The 22,195-nt window shown below is 43.7% G+C and overlaps 1 protein-coding gene across 1 annotated transcript; it reads right to left on the reverse strand.

The window, feature by feature from the left end:
• Positions 1–16,290: 16,290 nt before the first annotated feature.
• On the reverse strand, positions 16,291–21,809 carry slc30a1a (solute carrier family 30 member 1a). The gene is made up of 2 exons (XM_084559673.1): positions 20,895–21,809; positions 16,291–19,487 (listed from the first exon to the last, which is right to left on the reverse strand). Exons 1-2 carry the CDS (start codon positions 21,484–21,486, stop codon positions 18,583–18,585), a joined length of 1,497 nt encoding a protein of 498 aa, XP_084415799.1. The 5' UTR covers positions 21,487–21,809; the 3' UTR covers positions 16,291–18,582.
• Positions 21,810–22,195: the final 386 nt, after the last annotated feature.

Here is a 22,195-nt window from a genome sequence, read left to right on the forward strand (position 1 = left end):
AAGTGGCATCGTACAGCGGAGTCCCGGGTGAAGGGAGCAGATAAGGACAGGACCCACAGGAGTCTAGACGCTGCTTGTGGTGCTCATTTTTTAGATTGTGATTGTACCTATTTGTTAGTGAATGAAAGCGCTACTATAAACAGGAACAGGACCACGCCTCAAAAACCCAATTATCCGCACCTGCCTATATAGACACACCTAACCTCTCCTCGCCCATTTGACTCTGTTCTCAAACCCTTCCACCCCGACCCTCTCTGTTCTCTGTTCTCATTTACAAGCTCTTTGCAGGAACCGGGGGGGTCAAGGAGCCGACACCTCCAGAGATATGCCCCCACTCTGAATCTCTCTCCCTGGGTTCCTACGTCCAGTCGTCCAAGAATCATCATCAGTCGCTACTCAACTCTCTTTTCCTTCCCCTCGACCCCTCGACCCTTCCGTTCGATCTCCTATCTTTCCCTTCTCTTTAACTTGGTCAAATAAACGTCTTTGAATATCAAGAGGCGTGGCCTTGTTAGTGAAATACTATGAGAAGTGACTGTAAAGTAAATCTAGAAATCTAGATGTGGGACTGAGACGCCCCAGAGAAGCAGGATGACTGGCATCTGGGACAAAAGTAGAGACGCTGAAACCGACGGCAAAGTGAGAGAAAGCAGATCAGCAGAAACTGACCCTAGAGGGGGTGAGCAAGTCTTCCTCGATGGACTTACATCCCATCAAAGCTAAAAGCTAATGAAGACACTGCCAGAGGACAGTTTGAACATTTACCTTGTGTACCTCCTGTAAAAGGATCAATAATAGCCCATTACAAACCCTGTGCAACAGACAGCAACACACATTTACAAAGACGTAAGTAAGTAAGTGTGAGCGTTTCACATTAAAAGTCCAGAAGGAAGACATTTGGCAGGCAGAGAACTCTGTAGTGTCATGTCTTTAATCAGTTCCAATGAATAAATATGAGCAGTGTTGTCTCCTGCTCCCAAAGAGGGAGCGTCTGCCACATCTTGAAGGTGACAGATGAGCAGGTAAGCTCTCGCTCCGTAATCCTAACAGCTGACAGTCTTAATCTTCTAAAGTGATTCCCTCCTTCGGCCCAATGTTAACCTCACAGAGCGAGCGGGCCCCGTTGTCCTTGAGGTGACTCAGAGTCGCTGATGTTATTCGGGAGGTTTGGCAGGTTTGTCGTGTGAGCTGACGCATGGCTGAGACTTTCAGACTTCCTCCCTACATTATCAGATGTCTTTGTTAGCCTCAGTCTCAACTGTTTTCATTTGCATTAACCCGCAGCGGACGAGCAAATGGAGGAAATTAAACTGCGCTGTGACTTTTAATCAAACACATTTGGTGTTAGCGCGGTGGAAAAGGTGACACAAGGAAAGACAAAATGCATGCAGACTAATTAGGACGTATTTAAAGGAGCAATCCCACGTATCTGAGATTTAATTGATGCTATTTTCTTGTGGAGATTTTAAAAAGCAAAACTAAAGACTCCCACGTCTGCTTACTAAGTGGGAGGCTGCAGAGAAAGAGGCTGGTTAGCTGTTGTTTTAATTAAACAAACAAAATACAGCATGTTAATCAGTCAGTGCTAATCGGTGGGTTTCCGTATATTCAGAAGAATCCATGACGCTTTAATGCCAATACTATTGTTTCCAAAGATGTCAAACTGTTTCTTTCTTTATTTTTTTGACCCATTGATGAATCTCTTTAAACCTGTTATATATTATTATATAAAGTGAGTAGTCGCCAGCATAGCGTTCACATACTATATGTTGTAATCATGCCCTTCACATCTTGGATTAGTAATAAAAATATCCAGATTAATCTTCTCCAAAAGTTGGAATCACTCCGTACTACGTACTATTTCAGTGTCTCTGTCTTTTTGTCTTGTGTTCATCCTCTATTTTATTGGTTAAACACATTCATTCATTCATCTTCTGTACCCGCTTGTTCCTGTGAAGGGTCGCGTGGTCTGCTGGAGCCTATCCCAGCTGTCATCGAGCAAGAGGCGAGGTACACCCTGGACAGGTCTCCAGTCTATCGCAGGGCTAACACAGAGACACAGACAACCATTCACATTCACACCTACGGCCAATTTAGAATCACCAATTAACCTAACAAGCATGTCTTTGGACGGTGGGAGGCATCAGTGTTAAACCACCTCTCCACTGTGCTGCCCTGGTTTAACATATTTTACACTAAATTAAACTGGACTGGGAGCACAGTGATGAGCTCCATATCCTTATTTTATTTTATTTTGTAGTGATGCAGTTGCCTTGTGGTGTCTCTGAATGCAAGAGGAGAATGATAAACAAATATATGTCATTTAATTAAAAACAAAAAGAGCAACAATGACTTGTCGCAGTATTTTCATTCATTTTGTGACTGTGTTGGAACTTAACATATGCGTAACACCTTTATATGCACGTGTAAACATGCCATTAAAAGCAAGGATGGTCGATGTAACTGTCAGTTTTTGCAGGGGCTTTGGGGCATCCAATCACTTTTTTTTTTTTTTTGATAACTAATGCAAACATCTCAAAATTAAGAATCGATTTACAATCATTCGCTGTGTTACTGAATCCTTGATTTGTGTTATTAAAGGCGATCGGGGACTATTATGTGTCCGAGTTCCTTTTTCTGTAAACACACTCACACAACTGACCCAGATAAATAAACCTCCTAATCTCCTAGAGGTGATGGGGACATGTCACATATAGAGAGTGAGTCAGAGAGTGTGACTCAAGAGGAAGCACTAATACGGTGTGAACAACAACTAGAGTCATGCTCCTAGGAGGTGGCTGATTGCTCTCGGTTCACAGTCAAAGTAAATGTGTGAATTGGACTTCTTGTTTGCACTAGTCGGGAAAAGGAAAGGTTACGGAAGCAGTGACGAAATAATATTGTGTGTCTCCAAAATGTTAGTAGAGGATTTTCTTCAATTTATTATAATAAACAGTTATAATTACAACACTTATAACAGTTGTAAGTTTAAAAGAGCGCTAAACAAATAATTTTGTTTCAGTATCTGTCTAAACTGCTGGTCACATGCTGATAAAACATGACGGATGTTTACTTTAGAAAGATTAAAAGTGTACCAGCACGTCTCAGATCTGATTTTGTAGCACTCAAACACACCACTAGGTGGAGGAGGCTCACCATTTTACCTACTAGAGGTCTTCATCCAAGCAATACATGCCTCTTTATTTCTTTATCTCTCCTGTAACATCTCGGTTTGGTGGTAAAATAATCGTCACAGGTGGCACGAGTCCTGTTGCACAAGTTTTGGGTGGAGAAACTGGAGCAGAGGGAGCAGACTTTTTATTTTGAGAACCCACGCCTCACATTCTTGAGATAAAAAAGCCTGAACATTTCGATCGAACAAACAACAAGCGGCCTCACCTGCTGAACAAACATTAATTCACATGCATGGACACATTCCTTACTCAACTATCAACAACAGCTGTACGAAGGGAGAAAAAAAAAGAAGGGGGACACAGTGGTTCTGCGGTGAAGTGCGCTGCTGAATAAAACACTAGATTTCACTCCACATAAACGTTTACAAGCTTGTTGAGTAGCACATTAAGAGACAATCAGTTAAGTGTTGTTGACAGAAAGAGACTGCTGAATGTGAGCTTTGTCTGACGGTCAGGCTGCTTCATAGGGCCCCTGTGCATGTGTCAGGCTTTGTGCACTCCACACTGAAGTCAGTAAGAGTCACATGATGGTCTGAGCACAGCACGCTGATACTGAAGTCAAAGCTGTATACCACTGAATATCATTTTTTGACTGTTTTTCCTCCAACATGATGATGTTTTACTTAAATTTTGCTGCTTAAATACTGTGAACATGTTCAGTTATTCCCATTAATTCTGCTTAATAGACCGTACGCTGATAGATCGCACTGCACTTCATATTATAACATCAAACAATATGTATTTATGTGATAATTTTTTAACTGTGAGTTTTGAATAAATTACTTCAATGTTTGTTAAAACTAAAAACGAGTCAACATTTTTAGACAAACTCTCATATTTACTTTCCCACAATGCAGATAAGAAGATCTACACCACTCACATGTCAGTCGGTTCAGACCAGCTAATGCTAGCCGCTAGTTAAATAATTTGATTGAACATTTGCTAGGTGGCTTTTTTAAAACTGATTCTAGTGTATTTTAGACTCAGTTTATTAAAAACTAATCAGTTTGTACTCGTTATTGCTTTCATACCACAACATACAGAAGAAGATTGACACCATTCTCACGTAAATCGGTTGAGACTAGTTAGTTGCTAGTTAGCTTAGCTTAGCAGAATGGTAATTCTCAGCCTCTTTTATACACAGTCTATGCCTTAGCTAGCTGGTGGTGGCGAATTGAGTGGGTGTGTTTAACAGCCAGATGTCATTCGGGCCACCTCAGCCAAGACCAACGCTCTGCCCACATGACCATATTTGGACTAGCACTGATGCTTCACAGCAAGAAGGTTCCGGGTTCGAATCCAGGTCGACTGGGCCTTTCTTTCTGTGTGGAGTTTGCATGTTCTCCCTGTGTCTGCGTGGGTTCTCTCCGGGTACTCCGGCTTCGTCCCACCGTCCAAAGACATGCTTGTTAGGTTAATTGGTGATTCTAAATTGGCCGTAGGTGTGAGTGTGAATGGTTGTCTGTCTCTCTGTGTTAGCCCTGAGATAGACTGGCGACCTGTCCAGGGTGTACCCCCGCCTCTCGCCCGATGACAGCTGGGATAGGCGCCATGAATGAATGAATGATGTATTGTACACAAACACAGACTTTTATATTGCCATCAACATGGCAATATGGGAGGCTGTATGGTTAAGAGAACACAGTTGCTAGGCAACTGTTAGCATTTAGGAACCAAAAAGGCTGACAGATTCGCAAGCTAACAACAGAGAAAATTAATGTGGGAAACGTAAAGGCACAATGAAGAGGGACTATCAAGATTTTGCATCATAAAGTCATGAAGGGAATTCCATGCGACTAAATTACAATATATTAACTTAGCATCCACCTTGGCCATTACTACTGAAAAGGTCCCGAAACTTGACACAACTTGTGAATTTGGAACTTCCACTGACAGGGTGGTGGATGGAGTTTACTTGTAAACATCAGAAATGTGACTATAATTAGGGAGTTTTACAGTTTTATTGTTGACCTTCAGACAGAGCTGTTGCGTCTCTTAGTCTGTCTGCTAAGCTAAGCAAATGACGTATGATATAAAACACAAACACAGGGAATGACGGATCCAATCTTCTATGTCATTCTTAACAACAACAAAAAAAGGCAAGGGGGCAGGTTGACAAAAATTGTTTACGCATGGTCTTATTTCACGAGTTGTGGCATGTTTGTTTACAAAAACGGTGCGGGTGAATGTTAAGTTAATATACTGTAATTTAGTCACATGGAGTTTTATTTGCAATTTTATAATATATTTGAGGAAAGAGTTGACATTCCTGATGGCCTCGTCCCTTTAATTACACCTTTACATATCCTAAATATACATATACTAAATTGTTAGCCTTGGTGGATTTTAGCAGCTAGCAGTTGCCTAGCGACGATGTTTTCATGTCAACCTATGAAATCCTTTATTTCTTATATATTTCACTTAATACTCACTATACTTACTTAGCTATTGTATAAAAGGGGAAAGGGTTTATGAGAAATGTGGGCAGGATGATAAGGAAGGAGCTGGAAGTCATGATATATTAAAAAATGCATCCATCACAGGGTATTAACAGCCTCATATAAATGCATTCAACTGTTGCTGTTTTATTCATTGCAATCTGACTGCTATCCTAAGGTTTCTTCTTACTTCATATGACCGGCGTCTTTCTTATCTGACTCAACCACGAGAAAATTCCTCCTTGCTCAAATTTTATTATGTAATTCTAAAGCCACGCAGTGACAGACGTGCTCTCTAACATCTGACTGGAAGTGAAAATCGCCCGACAGACCTGCCCTCTGATGCGACTACAGGGAAGGAAGCTCAGGGCAAATCACATGAGCTCAGAAAAAAAAAAAAAAACTCTAATATGCTGACATCCCCTTTTTGACTGGCCTTTGTCCGGCATCCCGTTTCACTAGAAAAGCCTCTGTGGACTGCGTACTAAGGTCAGTGAATCTGTGCTGGGAGCTGAGTACTCCCACAGCTCATCACGGGCTGAGCAGCTGGATATGCAGGAGTAAAGAGGCTACAAGAGGAAGCTCAATCGCTCCTCATAAAGGCTCAGCAATTACACCTTCAAAGTACAATCGGTTATTAAAATTAATCCTGCTTTAAAGCCCAGCACTGACCTATATATTGAAAGTAATAGTTAAGACATTTTGGGAAAGACATTTAACATCTTGGCTACGCTCAGATCACCAGACAGCTTCAAATTCACAACAGAGCATCATGATATTCTCAAAAGATGAGGCTTTACATGCTAAAGAGTTTTATAGCAGAGGCGTTTTCACAACTTAAACCACTTAAACCAAGACTTTTGTGTACACGACTTCTCATCTCATAACGACAAGCTCACAAGTTCCACATGAAGGCGACATGTCTTTGCTTTTTTAGGTAAACACAGCTCCTGCTGCTGGATATTACATATTTTACACAGACTAAAAGTCATTGAAACACATTATTGTCACATTATCAGTGTCTGCAAACTTTTATTTGGAAACCTGAACAAGGAAAGTGATGACATACTTTTTCTGAAACACCTTACATAAAACTTTTTCCTGTTTTCGCTGCTCATCCGACTGCATGGAGATCAGCGGGGCAGCCTACAGTCTGACAGTCAGTTTGGCAGGGACATCCCGAGGCCTGATTCTCAGCCGGTTACACGTCGCGTTTCGGCGCCAGATGGCTCGAAAAGCAATGAAACAAAAGAGTAAATTCCTCCATGTGAACCGTTCACTGAGTTCATGTAAGCCTGGGAACTGACAAATTATCGTCTAATTCGGTCTTTATTGAAAGTCTGTGCCTCTTCAGTACAGAAGATGCACAGAGATCACAAGTCATAAGGATAGGGGATCCACTGAGGTTGAAGACGAAACCGCTAGAATCGCCATTAGCACTGAAACAAACAATGACAACAACTTACACGCATGCGTTTTTATTTTTTAGGTTTTTTTAGGTCAGAACATGCTGATGATCAGTTGTTAAATCACAAGAACAAACAAAAAAATATTTTTACATTCAGTGTTGCGTGCACGTCTCCCTAACAAATGTCTGCAGTGAATGTTTTTTCTTTTAAACATATCTTAATTTGTACTTTCTTTGCATCTGCGTTTGATTTCCAGGATCGTTCTTCTTCAATTTCCTTTGTTGATTCATTGATTTTGTTTGCACATTTCATAACCACTGGAACAGCGTGTAACCAGCAGGATGTGCAGCCTGGAGGGTCATCCAGTGCTACTTGAACGTTTGGAAATAGTAGATAAAACAATCCTAACACGAGGTCTATGAGTATTTGCTCTGGAGCTCTCCGTTATGCCAAATTAAATTTATCAGGAGATGGGCTTCACGTTGTTTTGGAAATGATTAATGCTAAGGTAGAAATTTATTTACAGACCTTGAGATGAGATCGAGTCGCAGCATGACCAAGCAGCAACCTCCGAGGCGAAAGAAAAATCCAAATCTGCAATTCCACAAATGGCCACTTGAGGCTTCCTCCGAAACCGTGTCAATCCCCTTAGAGCTCCATGTTTAAATGTCCCGATAAAGGCTCAAAGATGTGCATTATTAATAATAGCGTGGCCACTTTGAGAAAACAGGTGTGTGCTCTCAGTGGTCGCTAGCTCCACTCAAGCTCCACCTCTTCAATCTTTTTTAGTCAGCCAGGAGTTAGACGGAGTCAGTAGGTGCCAAGATGTCCGCAGCCGGGACCACAACACTGAGCTTCAAAACCACACTGCAGCGATCATAAGTTATGGAGGGTTTGTCCCACTTTAACAACAATGTTTGCTATGTTCGCTATGTTAGGTTGGTGGCAGGCTAATACGTTCTGATTACCACTAATGCTAGTGAATTTACAAAACAATGGCCAGCTGCATAGTCGGCGAGTTGCCAGTAAAGCTCATTGACAATGTTTTGTTACACACAAACGCATGTGATTGGCTGGAGATAGCTGAAGCCAGCTCATCTCTGATTTGTAACCTTCAGTGTGAAGGCAGCATAACAGAAAAAGTACTAGTCCAGTTTGAATGTTGTTATTTCTGCAGGTATTTGATGGGACGCCTACGGAGCCCTTTTCTTTATCTGGACTACTGCGTTCCCAGTTTACGGATATGCTCTTCTACCAGAAGAAGATATGATGTGACACTCATTTTTCCACCTTTGGCCACATTTACGGTTGAACAAATGGATTTATTCAGCTGACTTGTGATTAATTTAACCTGCATTGCTTCTAATAACAGATATGTTACCAGCACAGTGTGTACTAGCCTCAGTACAAGAGGCAAAAGAGCAGCGAACACGATCACATCGGCATCACAGCAGCCTCGTGGCAGTTTGTGAGAGTACTGGGTGAACCTAGCTCCTCTTGTTGTTTATCATCTTGTTGCAGAGGAGCAGCCTGGGTCACAACAGAGTTCAGCCATTCTTCGTGGATGGGAGGAAATGTTACAGCGGGGGAATACACAGTGTTTACAGCATTGAGTATAGCAGAGGCTAATGTTTGTATTTGTTTCCTGGTGATAGCACGATTAAAAAAAAGGATGATTGAAGACGTTAAGAGTCATCCTGGTGACAGCATGAGTGTCTTGGCTAAATGGCAATAGCAGATGTCCTCCTGCCGGTGGCGCCAGATTAAATAAAGGTAGATGAGTCACTTTTTATCCTCCTGGGACCATGAACGTCTGTATAAAATTAAATGGCAACCCAGTTAATGCAGTGTGCACTAAAGTGGTGGAGGTTTCTGAACATTAATCACTCCTGCTAGTGTGGGTTTTCTAGTGAAATTACTAGAAAAGATCATCATCAAATGTGGTTTTATTGTATAAAGAAGTTCAGGGAACATTTGTTTTTATATTAAATTATATGTTATCAGGCAAATGTATCTGGGTGTGTGTGTAGGAGTAGATAATATCTAAATCACATTAGTCATTTATGTGCTGCGTCGTGCTAAAAGGGATTGCCCTCCCAGCAATGAGTTTGCTGTTGCCGTTGTTGTCAGTTACTGCACGCATCCTCGTGATAACATGTGGGTTTTACTGCGTGTGGGTCGGGGGAGGGATGAAGTATGTACTGTACTGTTCAACAGCAGCGCTCGGCTGTATGTTTGCTTCCAAAGATAATTCTGCACCGTGAAAATCTGTTAGCTGGAGGAGGAGGAGGAGGAGGAGGGCATCAGGAGGAAGGGAAGGCAGCAAACATTGTGCAACGGCGAAAAAATGCGTTTGCAGCTTCATGACTGAGCTGTCCTAATTGAATCATCACTAGTCAGTTACATGATAATATATTTATTTAATAGTCTTGTGTGTCTTTTTAATTAGTTTTTAGTGACAAGCCGAGGAAACGACAGCATGCGTAGATTTTCAGTGAAAAAAAAATAATAGTTTAGGTAGAATGATGTAAAGGGACTGGATTAAATGTGTATTTTTCTGCTTTATTTGTGCCACTTGCTTAATCTTTATACACTTGAATAGCTATATAATAATATTCTGAGTGATTGTCACTGAGGACTTTGTGTGAATTACATACAGAGACAAAAATACAAACATAAAATTAAGAAATGTTCCAGTAACAGATTTTGAATTTTAATCAAATAAACCTTGCGATGCAGAACACACGTGCTAATGTTTAACTTTCCCCCGTCTTTAGATCACTTGAGCAGTGATGAACTTCTTCAGCCCTCTGAGCGGTCGAGCAGCTGACTGTTATGTGTCTCCACATGCACAAGATACCATTTATCTCACCTGTATGCAGATTGCGTAATCGTAGGAAGGAGAGAGAGAGAGTGAGTGTTTGGTGTTGATCTCCTCTTCCCATGGTTGTTAGCACTCGTGTTTATCAGTGCTGAATTTATTATTGTGGGTTGAACCCACTCAACCCTGTGATCAAAGTCTGCGAGACGGGCGAGCGAAGCCTGACCGGTAAAATGCGGGCAGCTGGTGAAACATTAACTCTGAGTTTTCCTTCACAGCTCCGGGAGAAACACAAGATGTGACTCCAGTTATGTTTTTGTGTTTGTTTGTGGGGAAACTGTCCAACCTGTCCTCCTCCACAGCTGAACGCACCATTACTACTGATCAGTACTGAACACTGATTCATTAAATTAGGTTGTTCTAGTACCACCCTAGAGCCTGCAACGTAAGACAAACACAGAAAAACTGTAAAACCAACAGCATATAAACACACAAAGTGAAATTAAACCAGAATAATGGCAGCTTTTAAGTGTTAGTACTTTAATAAAGCAGTGAGTCTTTATTTTGTGTAATAGTTTATTGTCCTTATCTCCGCAACGTCAGCTTTTTAGCAGCTGTGGCAAAACCGCTGTACATTTACTTATCAGTGCTATACATTGTGGATAACGTTCAGTGATAAACAGATTCTTGACCTTTGAAATAACAGAAAAGAAGAAAAACTCCTAGAGAAGCACATTTTACATAAACCGTTTCGACCGACTCAGGCCGAATGTTTCTAAATCTTATTTCATTGTTGTATTTTCAACTTGTACGTTTTTACATTGTATGGTATCCTGATAACTGAGGAAGTGTTGATGGCAGTGTTTGGTTTTTGTATTGCAGGTTCCCTTCTTGAATTGCTCCATTGTGTTGGCTCAGTTTTACTCACAGAGAGCATCTGAAGGCCTTCCCCTCCTGATCGTCATCGTCATCATCATCACCTCCGCCACCAGTGAGCCGGTTAACATTCCAGCCCTCCTAATCTCTCTCTAAGACTGACAGGGCTTTTGTGGCTACAAACCTGCCATGTGGTCAGATTAAAGTGATGAGTGTGGGAGAAGACAATCCTGGGAGATTCTTAAGTGATTCCCTTTTATTTTCGCTCTCCGAGCCAAAAGTTAGGATCTCCCAGTTTAACACGTCATGCTAATCTACTGCAACCTTACCCATGTGGGTAGCGCGGCACTGGTGGTCATAAAAAAACACAATTCTACTTCAATTTATGTGTTTTTCTGCTAGTATTGTGTGGACTGAATCATGCTAGTAGCTTTGGACCTGTTCTTCTGTCCAACTGTGCTCAGAGGTAAATGCTAATATTAGTATGCTGACACGCTGACACGCTCACATAACGATGCTAGCTAAGATGCACAGAAGCATAGTGGTATGGAAATAAATTACAATTACAAACAACAGGATTATTATTCTTAATTTAAAGAAAGTGGCAACACAGCTGCTCAGAGTTAAATGCTAATATCGACATGTTAACACGCTCACATAACAGTGCTAACGTGTAAATGTGTAGTACAGAAAGTTTTCTGAATTTGCCGTCTTAGGTTAGCATGTTAGCATGGTAGATAATTATGGACTGGTGCAAAATGTTTGGCGTTCAATATCAGCTGTAAGTCACGAGAACACCACTGCTAGGCATCTTTTGGCATCTAAAAGCAGTAGAACGGTTCAGCAAGCTAACGACCAGGTAGGAAATGCAAAGGCTTATTGAAAAAAAATGAAGGAATATCATCATATTCCTTCATTTCCTTGCATCTCAGCCGCTTTAGAAACTCTGAGCCTACCGAAACTTTCTAGCTGCGTGGTCGCGAATATCTCAAGGGGGCTTGGTTCACATGGCAGTTCACTTGTGCACTTGAGTAAACACAACACCGTTTGAAGTCAGCCAGAGTACAGTTCAATAAGGTGAGATCAAGTAGGTGAAGAATGAACGCCTGCGGAGGAAACATGGACATGAACGTGCAAGGGTATAGTTTGGCCAATAGACTGCGAGAGCAACGGTGTCATGGAGCTGAATCTCTGATGATGAGGGTAGACGCTGGTGGAGATGAGGCAGAAGATGAAGTTGGAAAGTGGCCAATGATAGAGGACGGCGTGACAGAACAGTGACTTCACAGCACAAGGACGAGGCTGGGACAAGATGGGCAAATAGACTCATTTGGACAACGTGGGAAAATGGAAGAGATAAGGAAATAGAGTAACAGCCCACATTTAGTACAGACTGTTAGGTGACAGGTCTTCCTTATTAAAACTTTGTCAAAGATTAATTCAGTGGGATTGTTCATCATTTTGGTTTGGTCTTACAAACCAAAGCACTGCAGTCATTTTTGACCAAATAGCACCACCATCGCAAATGTCAGGGTGATCACAAGAGTTATTACATTTAGTCCTGAGTGGAGCGTGAATATCTGAGCTAAAAGTCACAAAAGCCCATAGTCACGTAGCTGTGAAGGTATTCTACATAATAACACAACGGTGAACATTATGTACGTGATGTGAAAAGATCACCAAAATCGCCGTGCTCCAATAAGCAGTGTGGTTGAGGCAAAATAAAAGTGTCCTTGAGAAATTACAGAACAGAGGAAATTAAACTTCCCTTAAATCTGTAACAGTCTGAGTCATCACCTCGTCTTTACAGCCTACACATTTACTGACTGACTGACTGACTGACTGACGTCTGAAAACCATGCTGATCAATGGCGTTTATTGCATTTTAACTGGGTCAAAGTTCTGCTTTTTCGTTCACGTGTCCGAATTTCAGTTCAGTATTTCTGAAACCTAAAACTAACCGTCATGCTGATGGTGAAAGACGACGAAAGAGCAGTGAAATAATTTTGACACTACAAAACAAATAAGCGACATTCAGTCCACACCACTATCGAAGCATATATTCCAGCGTGCCTGGTGTTTTTCTAACAATACATGTTGGAGACGGACGAACATTCACGTTAATCTAAAGGAGAATCTATCTTGACGGGAGTCTGGACAACAGCCCTCCTGAACGGACTCGGCCGAGAGTGACTTGATTCTGGCAGCAGTAAAATCCACTGTCAGTAAATGTGTCTCGGTGGATTGTGTGCCACCGATCACCACTACAACAGTAACTTTCACTGTCAGTTTCATTCCCCCCTTTTGTCTTTTAACAAGACTGAGGACAAACTGTGCCTGCATCCAAAATTGTTTTTTTTGTTTCCCGTTACTAGGGGGCCTAAGCAGCTCTTTCAGCGGCAGACTGCTGCATTCACGGTACCACAGGTCCTTCATCCCGACTGCCATCGGGCTGTACGACCCCAGCCTGAGGTAACAATAACCCACACCCTGGACTTGGCTCCCTTTTGGTTTCTACAGTTATTTTTTTTTTGCACTGATAAATCTGCTTTATGCCTTATTTTCCATAAACCACTACCTCACTGTCTTGTCCAATACATTTTATAGTCTTGGCAATTAGCAATAAAGTCTTAGCACTGTACATACAGAATGTCTTCATATTTCTATTTTTCTCTATATATTTTTTTGTTTTGTAATATTCCTGTCATGTTCGTTATTGTTTTTTTGTATATATTCTGTCAAATTCTGCGCTACTGTGACATGGAAATTTCCCATACGTGGAATCAATAAACAATGTCTTACTAGCGAGGTGTCAGTCCATGTTCATCCTGTGGGTTTCATAGAAATAGTTTATTCTGAGAGTTAAAACTCTTACTAGTTTTCATTAGCAGTTTGTAGCAGCTGATACTTTGAGATAAGGAGACTGAGATAAGGAAATAAACTCCACTCTTTCACCTGTCTGCTCAATAAAAGGTCAGTTAGCTTAGCTTAGCATACACCCTGTAAACAAGAGTGAAACAGCTAATCTGGTGCTGTCAGAAGGTGACTACATGCATCTCTAAAACTCACTAATAAATATATTCTATCTCCCAATCATCGAGGCTTTCCAAAGTCATTTCATATTAATATTAACGTTTATTTAGATTCCAGGCAACTGAATCATGCTAGCACCCATGGACCTGTATTTCTGCTCAGCTCTGGTGTGAGTTAAATAATAATATTAGCGTGCTAACATGCTCACGTGTAGCCTAAAGTTTAGCCTCAATTTAGCGTGTTAGCATGCTAATATCATATAACTATATAGCTGCAGCAAGGTGAAACACTGAGCCTGTCTTTTTCTAAAAGTGACTACAGGCCTCTCTAAAACTCACCTGAGGGGTTTTTCAAAGGTTTTTTTAAATAACCTTGCTCTGGTATGACGGCGATACATCAGAGGAACAAACTGGGACATCGGGGTGTCTTTGTCCTGCTCTGCCCTCTGATGAACGACTCCAGAGTTTTAGCTTACGCTGCTGCGCCCACAAACGCCGCGTTGACAGAGGTGAATCCTTTTACCCTCGGAGCGACCTCTCACCCTCAGGTCCAGTGTTAACCCCCGGCCCTCCTGTTTGAGCTCAGCTTCAGGTCCATCTCACACAAGTTTGAAAAATCCTATGGACAAAGCAGGGGGGACATGTTTTGATGTGACCACACACAATTAATTGCAGGAATCAGTTTACTGGTTTATTACAGGACTTAATATACGGTCAGTTGTGTGATGTTTTGTCACTCTGAATATTTTTGCCTGTTCAGATAACAAAACTGATCTGACTGAAATTTCTTGAACATATGAGAGAACAAGCTTAGCATGAAACAATTTAGCGAGCTGCAGCGATGAAGTGAGCAGGTAGCAAGTTCGTAAGTGGACGTTAAAGCTAGCTAACAAAACACATTATTAGTTGAAAACAGTGCAACATATAAAAGACACAACAATATGAAACAGTGTTGTCTACTTTTGTAGAGTTAAACCAACAAAATACAACATGTTGTATAAGTGAACAACTCTTTGTTGTTGTTGGAAAGTGCCAGGCTAGCTGCTACTTCCTGGCTACAGTAGTTATGCTAAGCTACGCTAACCAGCTGTTGGCTGTGGTTTTAAATGTGACGTACAAACATGAGAGTGGTATCAATCTTTTCAGTTTCTCAGCAGAAATCAAATAGGTGTATTTACGAACATGCGTAACTGCTTTAAGCATCTTTGACAACAGTTTAATCAGAGTGCAACCAAAAACTCAAGCAGCGAACCGAAAGCGTTTTAGTTTCCCACAGATTGCTGAGTAATCACGTTTCAGACACCTCTGTGGCCTAAAGTGGAAGCACGCAAGCCACACTTTACTGCCAGGGACAATGGTGCTGCAGGAAAAAAGTGCAAAGAACACCTGACTCAAACAAAGAGCACAAAAAGAGAGCCTCTGTGCGCACGAACCTTTCTGTCCTTGTGAAAGGGGACAGGGAGTGAGGAGCGAGGGCCAGCAGCACTGAGGAATGCTGGGTAGAGCCCCATGCTTGTTGCCTTTGGAATGCCCCGGGGCCTCTTATGCAAGGCCCCTCCGGGTCAGCGGCGGCTCCGCCAGCCACACATTCACAGTCGGCAGGCTCTCCGCACTGCCACTAGAACTCGGCCGCCGCGGGCTGAAGCCGGCGGTGACTTCTTCACACCGCGGAGAGGAGTTGTGAAACGCTGCAATTACGGACTTATGTAATTTCAGCGAGACTCTCCACAACACACTTGCTCGCGACCATTATTACTGTTTAGGTTTACTGGGGTTTTGTAGCTGGAAGAAGACACGAGCCACAAATATCCTCTCAGACTAGAATCAACGTACAATTAGCTTTATTTACTTTATTTATTTACTTTCTAGACCTCAGTAAGACACTGTTTGTAGTCATTATGTGAATCTTTGTCAATGTTTTGCACACGTTTTGCGTCTCTTTGTGGCTTTTGTGTCTCTTGGTCTGAACATTATGCAGCTCTCTGCACTTTCTTTTAAATGTTCTGTGTTTTTTTAGGCTCTTTGTGGCAGTTTAGCTTCACTTCCTGGTTGTATTATTGACAGGGAAAGCTCTGCGCTCCACTGGCCTATCCAGTAAACGTGATACCCGTAAGCTAACAATTCTCCGACTCTGGTAAAGGAGGACTATCACGGGCAGGTATGCCATCCCTCTGCACCAAGCACAGGCCGAAAGTGAAAGACGATCATGGTTTCACTCTTATAGTTTATCAGCTCAGCCTCCAGCAAAGCTAAATCATAAAATAAAAACATCCTGAAACTACTTTGCTTTCTTTTTCCCATTTTCAGAACCATGTTCTAGCCTCAATCGACCTCCGCTTCAACCTTTAACGCACTGTATGAAATTCTGTGCTATTACTATGTAGAATGTTTACTGCTGTGTGTGTCCCACCCCCCTTCCCCCCCCTTCCCCCCTCTTCCCCCCTCTTCTTGTGAGTATCTCTGGCCTGGAGTTGTGCGTTTCCTGTGGAGCTCTATACTACATCTGTTGTCGTGGTCTCATCAGCCTGCCTAGTCTTCATGGAATCCTGCAGTTATCCACTCCTACCTGAATGAACAATTCTCCAACCTGCCTATGATTCCTCTTACATTTTCAAACTGTCATGTAACATCATCAGTTTGTATCATAAGATTCCACATGTACACTTTAGTCAGATATGTGTATCTATGACAGATGTATGTTTATCTTGCTGTTCTCTTCTCTCTTTCTTCTGTCTGTACCCGGCTGGCCTTAGGCAGATGGGTCCCTCCATATGAGCTGGGTTCTGCTCGAGGTTTCTTCCTGTTAAAAGGGAGTTTTTCCTTGCCACCGTTGCCTTCAGGCTTGCTCTGGGGGTTTCAGGCCGGGTTTTTGTAAAGCGTCTTGAGACGATTTGTATTGTTATTGACGCTATATAAATAAAATTGAATTGAATTGAATTGTATGACATATTTTCAAGAAAATCCCACGTAAAAATGTAATCTGACTAAAAGCGCAGAGAAAAATACAACAAAAGATACAGATTTGGGTTCTTCAGCTGAACCAACCAGCCATATTTTGTTTTTATTTCACAACGACACATTGGACAGGTCCTGTAGATATATATATATATGAATATATCAAAAACACATCAGCTGACGCGTCATATCTAAAATAAAAAAAAAAAACACTTGTTGTTTTCAACTTGCACATAGAGCTCAAGTCATAAAATACAGAATAAAAGTGACCAAACATTACAAACGAACAAAAATACATTTCCCAGAACAATTGTCTATTTTGCATACACATGTAATCAAGAGTGGAAATCTGAAAACGCACTGATAGATCACCTTTAGGCAATATCTGTTCACATGAGGGAAAAGTCATACAATTTCAAAGGCCACCATATGGACTTTAATTCAGCAAACAGCCTGCTCAGCTGTCCAAAGCAGAGGACAGACGAGCTATATGATGAGTCATTCCCTACACAGTTATGAGTAATATTGTAGGATACCAGCCGACGCTGGTAAGCAGCAACTAGAGCTCTTGGAGGAGCAGTTAAAAGTCGAACACCGGGTCCCAGTTTGGTCATGCAAACATAGTAGAACATCTTGGAACTATATAAAAACACTCCCTCAGCATGGATTGTGACAAGGACACATTCACAAGGGTTTTTTCAAAACGAAAGCCATCGTCAGAAAGCCCTCCAGTACAGATTCATATAGAAAAACGTGTGTTTCACTAATGAAGACAGCGCTCACTTTCCTCACCACAGGCCCAACACCCCTGACTTGCGAGGCGGGGCAGCAAATGTCATGAACATTTATCGGAGTTACTTGCGTTGCCGCGAGAAGTTCTGTCGCACCGTGTCAAACTGTACCGAGCGCTACACCACAGCGGTTTGTTTTTGTGTATTTAAAAAGGCAAGGTGAGAGAGGTGTTGATACGGCTTCTGTGCCCAAACAATGACTGCAATTAAAACCGAGTCAAGGCCCAAGAGAAATCTGGAAAAACAACTTTTTTTTTTTTTTTATATATATAAAAACGTCACATTTGAAAAAACTGACTACAGCATAGATGGTCCGTCAAAAAATCCACAACAGGAAAAAAAAGATTCTATGGTCCAAACTAAATATTCTAAACAGCATCTATAAAGAGAAATAGATCATTTCTAATAACTTAAATACTTAAATTATTATGCAATACAATACTATTCCACTTGGAGCCAGAGGGTAAGAAAATATATCTGCTCAAAGCCTACGCAAAAAAAGAAAACGGTAGACTCTTTGCCGACAGGTCCTTCGGCGACTAATTAACCAAGTGATGTGTGCTCTGCGTGTCTTGTGTGTGTGTGTGTGTGTGTGTGTGTTCATTTCGAGGAAAGGACGTCTCTCGGATCCCTTCAGTCCTGCAGTGAGAAGCTTTGGCACAGAAACACCATGGGACGAGATGACACATCACAACACGGCGCTAATGAGTGACACTCATGCAGGCCTCGCTCCAGTCCTGGAGGAGACGGGAGGGTGGGGGGGGTCGGCGAACCCCCAACATGCATCGCGACCAGACGAGAGAGGTTTCTGAGTGGCTGGAACCAAGATATATGAAGAGAGAGAGAGAGGGAGAGAGGAAAGAAGCCACGGCTGAAATGCATGGACATTTGGGGCATACGGAAGGACAAAACAGAGAATAAAAGGCTGAGGAAAATTATTTCCTCACTGGAGAAGAGTCAGGTCAGAAAGACGACAGCTTCCTTTCTGCAAACGACATTGGATGTTTTTGTCCCAAGTGGTACTTTTCCTGCTTCTCCTCTGCTTCTTCTCCCCGTCTCCTCCATCTCACAGAGACGACTCCACCTCTCTGGTGATGATAACCTCCGCCTCAGACCGAGGACGCACCTGAACGTCTGCAGCCTGCTCCGAGGTCTCGCTGATCACCTCCAGGGCCGGAGCGTCGGCGGCCTTGCCGTCAACGCCGGCCTTCTTCTCAGAACCCGCGTTCTGCTTGTCCGCGGAGCCGCAGCACAGTTTGGGAGCGCACTGAGTCCGGCAGGAGAGCTCGCACAGGGAGTCCCGGGACTCGGAGTTGAACGTGACGAACTCGGGCTGGATGGTGGTGGCGTGGATGCCCTCGTCGTGGAAGAAGTCCTTGATGCGCTTGGCCACCTCCATGTAAGACGTGGGGTCGTGGCACTTGATGTGCGCCGTGGCGATGATGCGGCTCCCGGCCAGCTGCCAGATGTGTAGCTCGTGGATGGCCAGGACGCCGTCGAGGCCCAGCAGCCGCTCGTTGAGCCGGTGAATGTTGATCTGCTTGGGCACAGTCTGCAGCAGGATGAGCGCCGACTCCTTTAACAGCGGGTAAGTCGTATACAGCAAGATGCACACCATGATGATGCAGAGCGTGGGATCCAGGTAGAGAACCCAGCAGGGGCCGGCGGTCTTCACGGACGACGCGGTCGGGCCTTCCAGCAGGTCGACAAGGGTGTGATTGACGTGGCGGTGGTCTGTGCTGTGGCTGTTGATACACGGGTTCACGCAGTCGTCACCGACGCACGGCTGCCACACGAAGGTGAATATGATGGCGTTGACCACCACGATGACCGAGCCCAGGGCGTCGCCCAGCACGTGCAGGAAGACCCCGCGCATGTTGAGCTGCGACGACGAGTCGTGGTCGTGGTCCATCTCGTCGAAGTGGGTGTTGCCGTTCATCTGCACCTCTGTGCCGTCTTTACAGCTGACGTCTGAAGATAGAAAATATATGAAGTTTAGATCACTGGAGCCAGACCGTTAATAACCAAACGGACTTTGGCGCAGAGATTCTAAAACGACACGTAGCAAAAACAGAAATCTATCTATAAATCAAGAAGCGTCTGTCCGTCTGTCCGTCTGTCTGTGGCACGCATATCTCGCGAACCGTTGGCCCGATTGATTTGAAACTGGGCAGGTGTCTCGCTACGGGCACGAAGATGTGCATTGCTAAGTTTGACGTTGTTTGGATAAGAAATGTAAAATATATCGGTAAAATAGGTTTTCTCCGCTCTAATATTTCCACTAATCCTCATACACAGCACCTGTAGGCTCCCACTATAGGAATACATACTTCCGACGGGCACTGCACTAGTCTTATTAAGAAGAAGAAGAAGAAACATCTGGGCACAGGAAGGAACGTTTAAGAAGATCCCATCACTGGCAGCCGTTGGTTGAATCTGTTGAGTTACTTCACTTAGGGCTGAAGCACAAGTCCATTTGAAATGTGAAACAAAGGAGCCTGTGTTGTTCTCAGTCATGCTACTCCACTCAGAGACAAGAGGACAATTTACATTCAGTCACATTTGACATATTTTTGTTTTTCTTAACAAGACATTTTACAGTTTTAACTTGGGGGGCACACACAGTCGCGGTGGATTACACGAGAGAACTACTAAACAAACACCCACCGTGTGGGATCCTAAACGCAGCAAAGACACACAGCGTAGTAATTCACATTCAATCAGTAATTGCCGGCAGTGTGGCAGCGCTGAGGGAACACCACCACCACCACAGCAGCAGCAGCAGCAGCGGGCAGCTCGCCTCCAACCCAGGACACGGCGTGGGGGCCATTCATCAACGGTTAATGGCGTGTCTGGGGCTGTCGACTCCACGGTTACACTGATGTATGACCCAGTAACAGCAATCAGTGGACATGGGAGGGAGGATATAGAGCCCATTTATTGAAACTGGCAGGGCCTGACATTGTAGGGGGGGGGGGGAATGTTCTTCTATATGGATTTAAGACAATAGGTGTGGAAATTCAAATATCTTGCCAAAGTCTTCCTGTTTACTGACAATTAGAGTCCGAAACACTATATGTTTGTTTATAAGCCAGCGGATAGTGGTGATTGTTTCAAGAGAATGAAACCTGAGGGCCCCGTGGTCTCGCCGACAGGGGCCACGTTTCCAAGGATAGAATGACCCGACGAATATTAAACACCAAACACACATTTCTAAACAGCACAGGAGACAATGGGGGTTAGTCACTGCAGAAGACGTATCACAGCCTGTTACGCAATCTGGACTGCTAGCTGTGAAGATAAAAAGTGTGGCACGTGGTGACAGGTTAATGGTGGTTTTCACAGAGAAATCAGAACAACAACAAGATCCATACTGACCATTTCTTAGTCTCACATCACGAGGGCTGCTGTGATTCGCCACCAAGTTGTTGGTCTCCTCTCCTGAAGATCCGTTTCCGGCTTTCTGCGACTTGCCGATTTTACCCCTCTTCCCCTTACCCCCGTGAGAGTGGCCGCCGCCGCCGCCGCCTCCGCCGTGGGAGTGCCCGTGGCCGCCCCCGGCGTGTCCGTGGAACAGGCAGAGCCCGAGCAGGTTGATGAGGAGCCCCGCGGCGCCGACCCCGGCCACCACTAAGGGACTCTCGATCTCCTGGGGCTCCGTGAAGCGCTCCACCGCCTCCAGGACGATGGTGAAGCACAGCGCCGTGAGGAAGACGGCGTTGACCAGCGCGCCCATCACCTCGGCGCGGATCCAGCCGAAGGTGTTCTTGTTGGTCGCGTGCGTCTTCTCGGCGAATCGCACCGCGACCAGGGCGACCACCAGCGCGATGACGTCCGACAGCATATGGAAGGAGTCCGACAGCATCGATAGAGATGAGGTCATCCGGCTGACCACCACCTCCACAATGAAAAACCCAAAAGTCAATGATAGCATACATAGTAACCGCGCGCGATTTGGCCCACAAGCCATTTTTTTTTTTTTTTTTTTTTTTTTAATCAGGAGTAAACGTTAAATAAGATATCACCAGGACATCAGCTAGCTAGCGCCCTGGTTTAACTTCAAGCTAACGACTCGCGTTAAGCTAGCTCGCTGGCTCCCTTGAGACAATGCGATCAATGCTAACACCGTCCTCGCTCTCAACTGTTATCCGGCGACGGCAGCATCCCTCGACTAGCTCCGAACTCGGACGCTTGGGTTAATTTAATCTAAGATGCCAGATACTAGTAACCCCACGCGCGTAGTTGTCACCAGCATATTCCAGATTCATTTGCCGACGAGCTCCTCTTTGCAGACGGCTGAAACTTTGCACCCGAGCCGGTAAACTTTCCACACGGAACTCGGCAGCGCGAGGACCCCCCCCCCCCCCCCCACAGTACGTCTCCTATTGGTGGACGCGGCGCAAGGGGGAAGCTGATTGGTCGAATTTTACGAGTCTCGTAAGTGGGCGGCGCAAGCGAGCCAGACAACTGTGGTTGCTATGCACGCTAACGGCAATCGAAATCTCGCGATAACATCGTTAATTGATTTGTAAATCCACTGGTTTCGGTGATTCACACACAAAAACAAGATATTCAAGAGGAAAACACTCGAAAATGGAGAAACACAGGCCCATTAATCAGCTTATATTATTTGATCTTTAATCGCTGAGGTTGAGGCAATCAAAAATAAATCAAAAAAG

This window comes from Chelon labrosus, assembly GCF_963514085.1.
Source record: "Chelon labrosus genome assembly, chromosome: 14".
Lineage (NCBI taxonomy): Eukaryota > Metazoa > Chordata > Actinopteri > Mugiliformes > Mugilidae > Chelon > Chelon labrosus.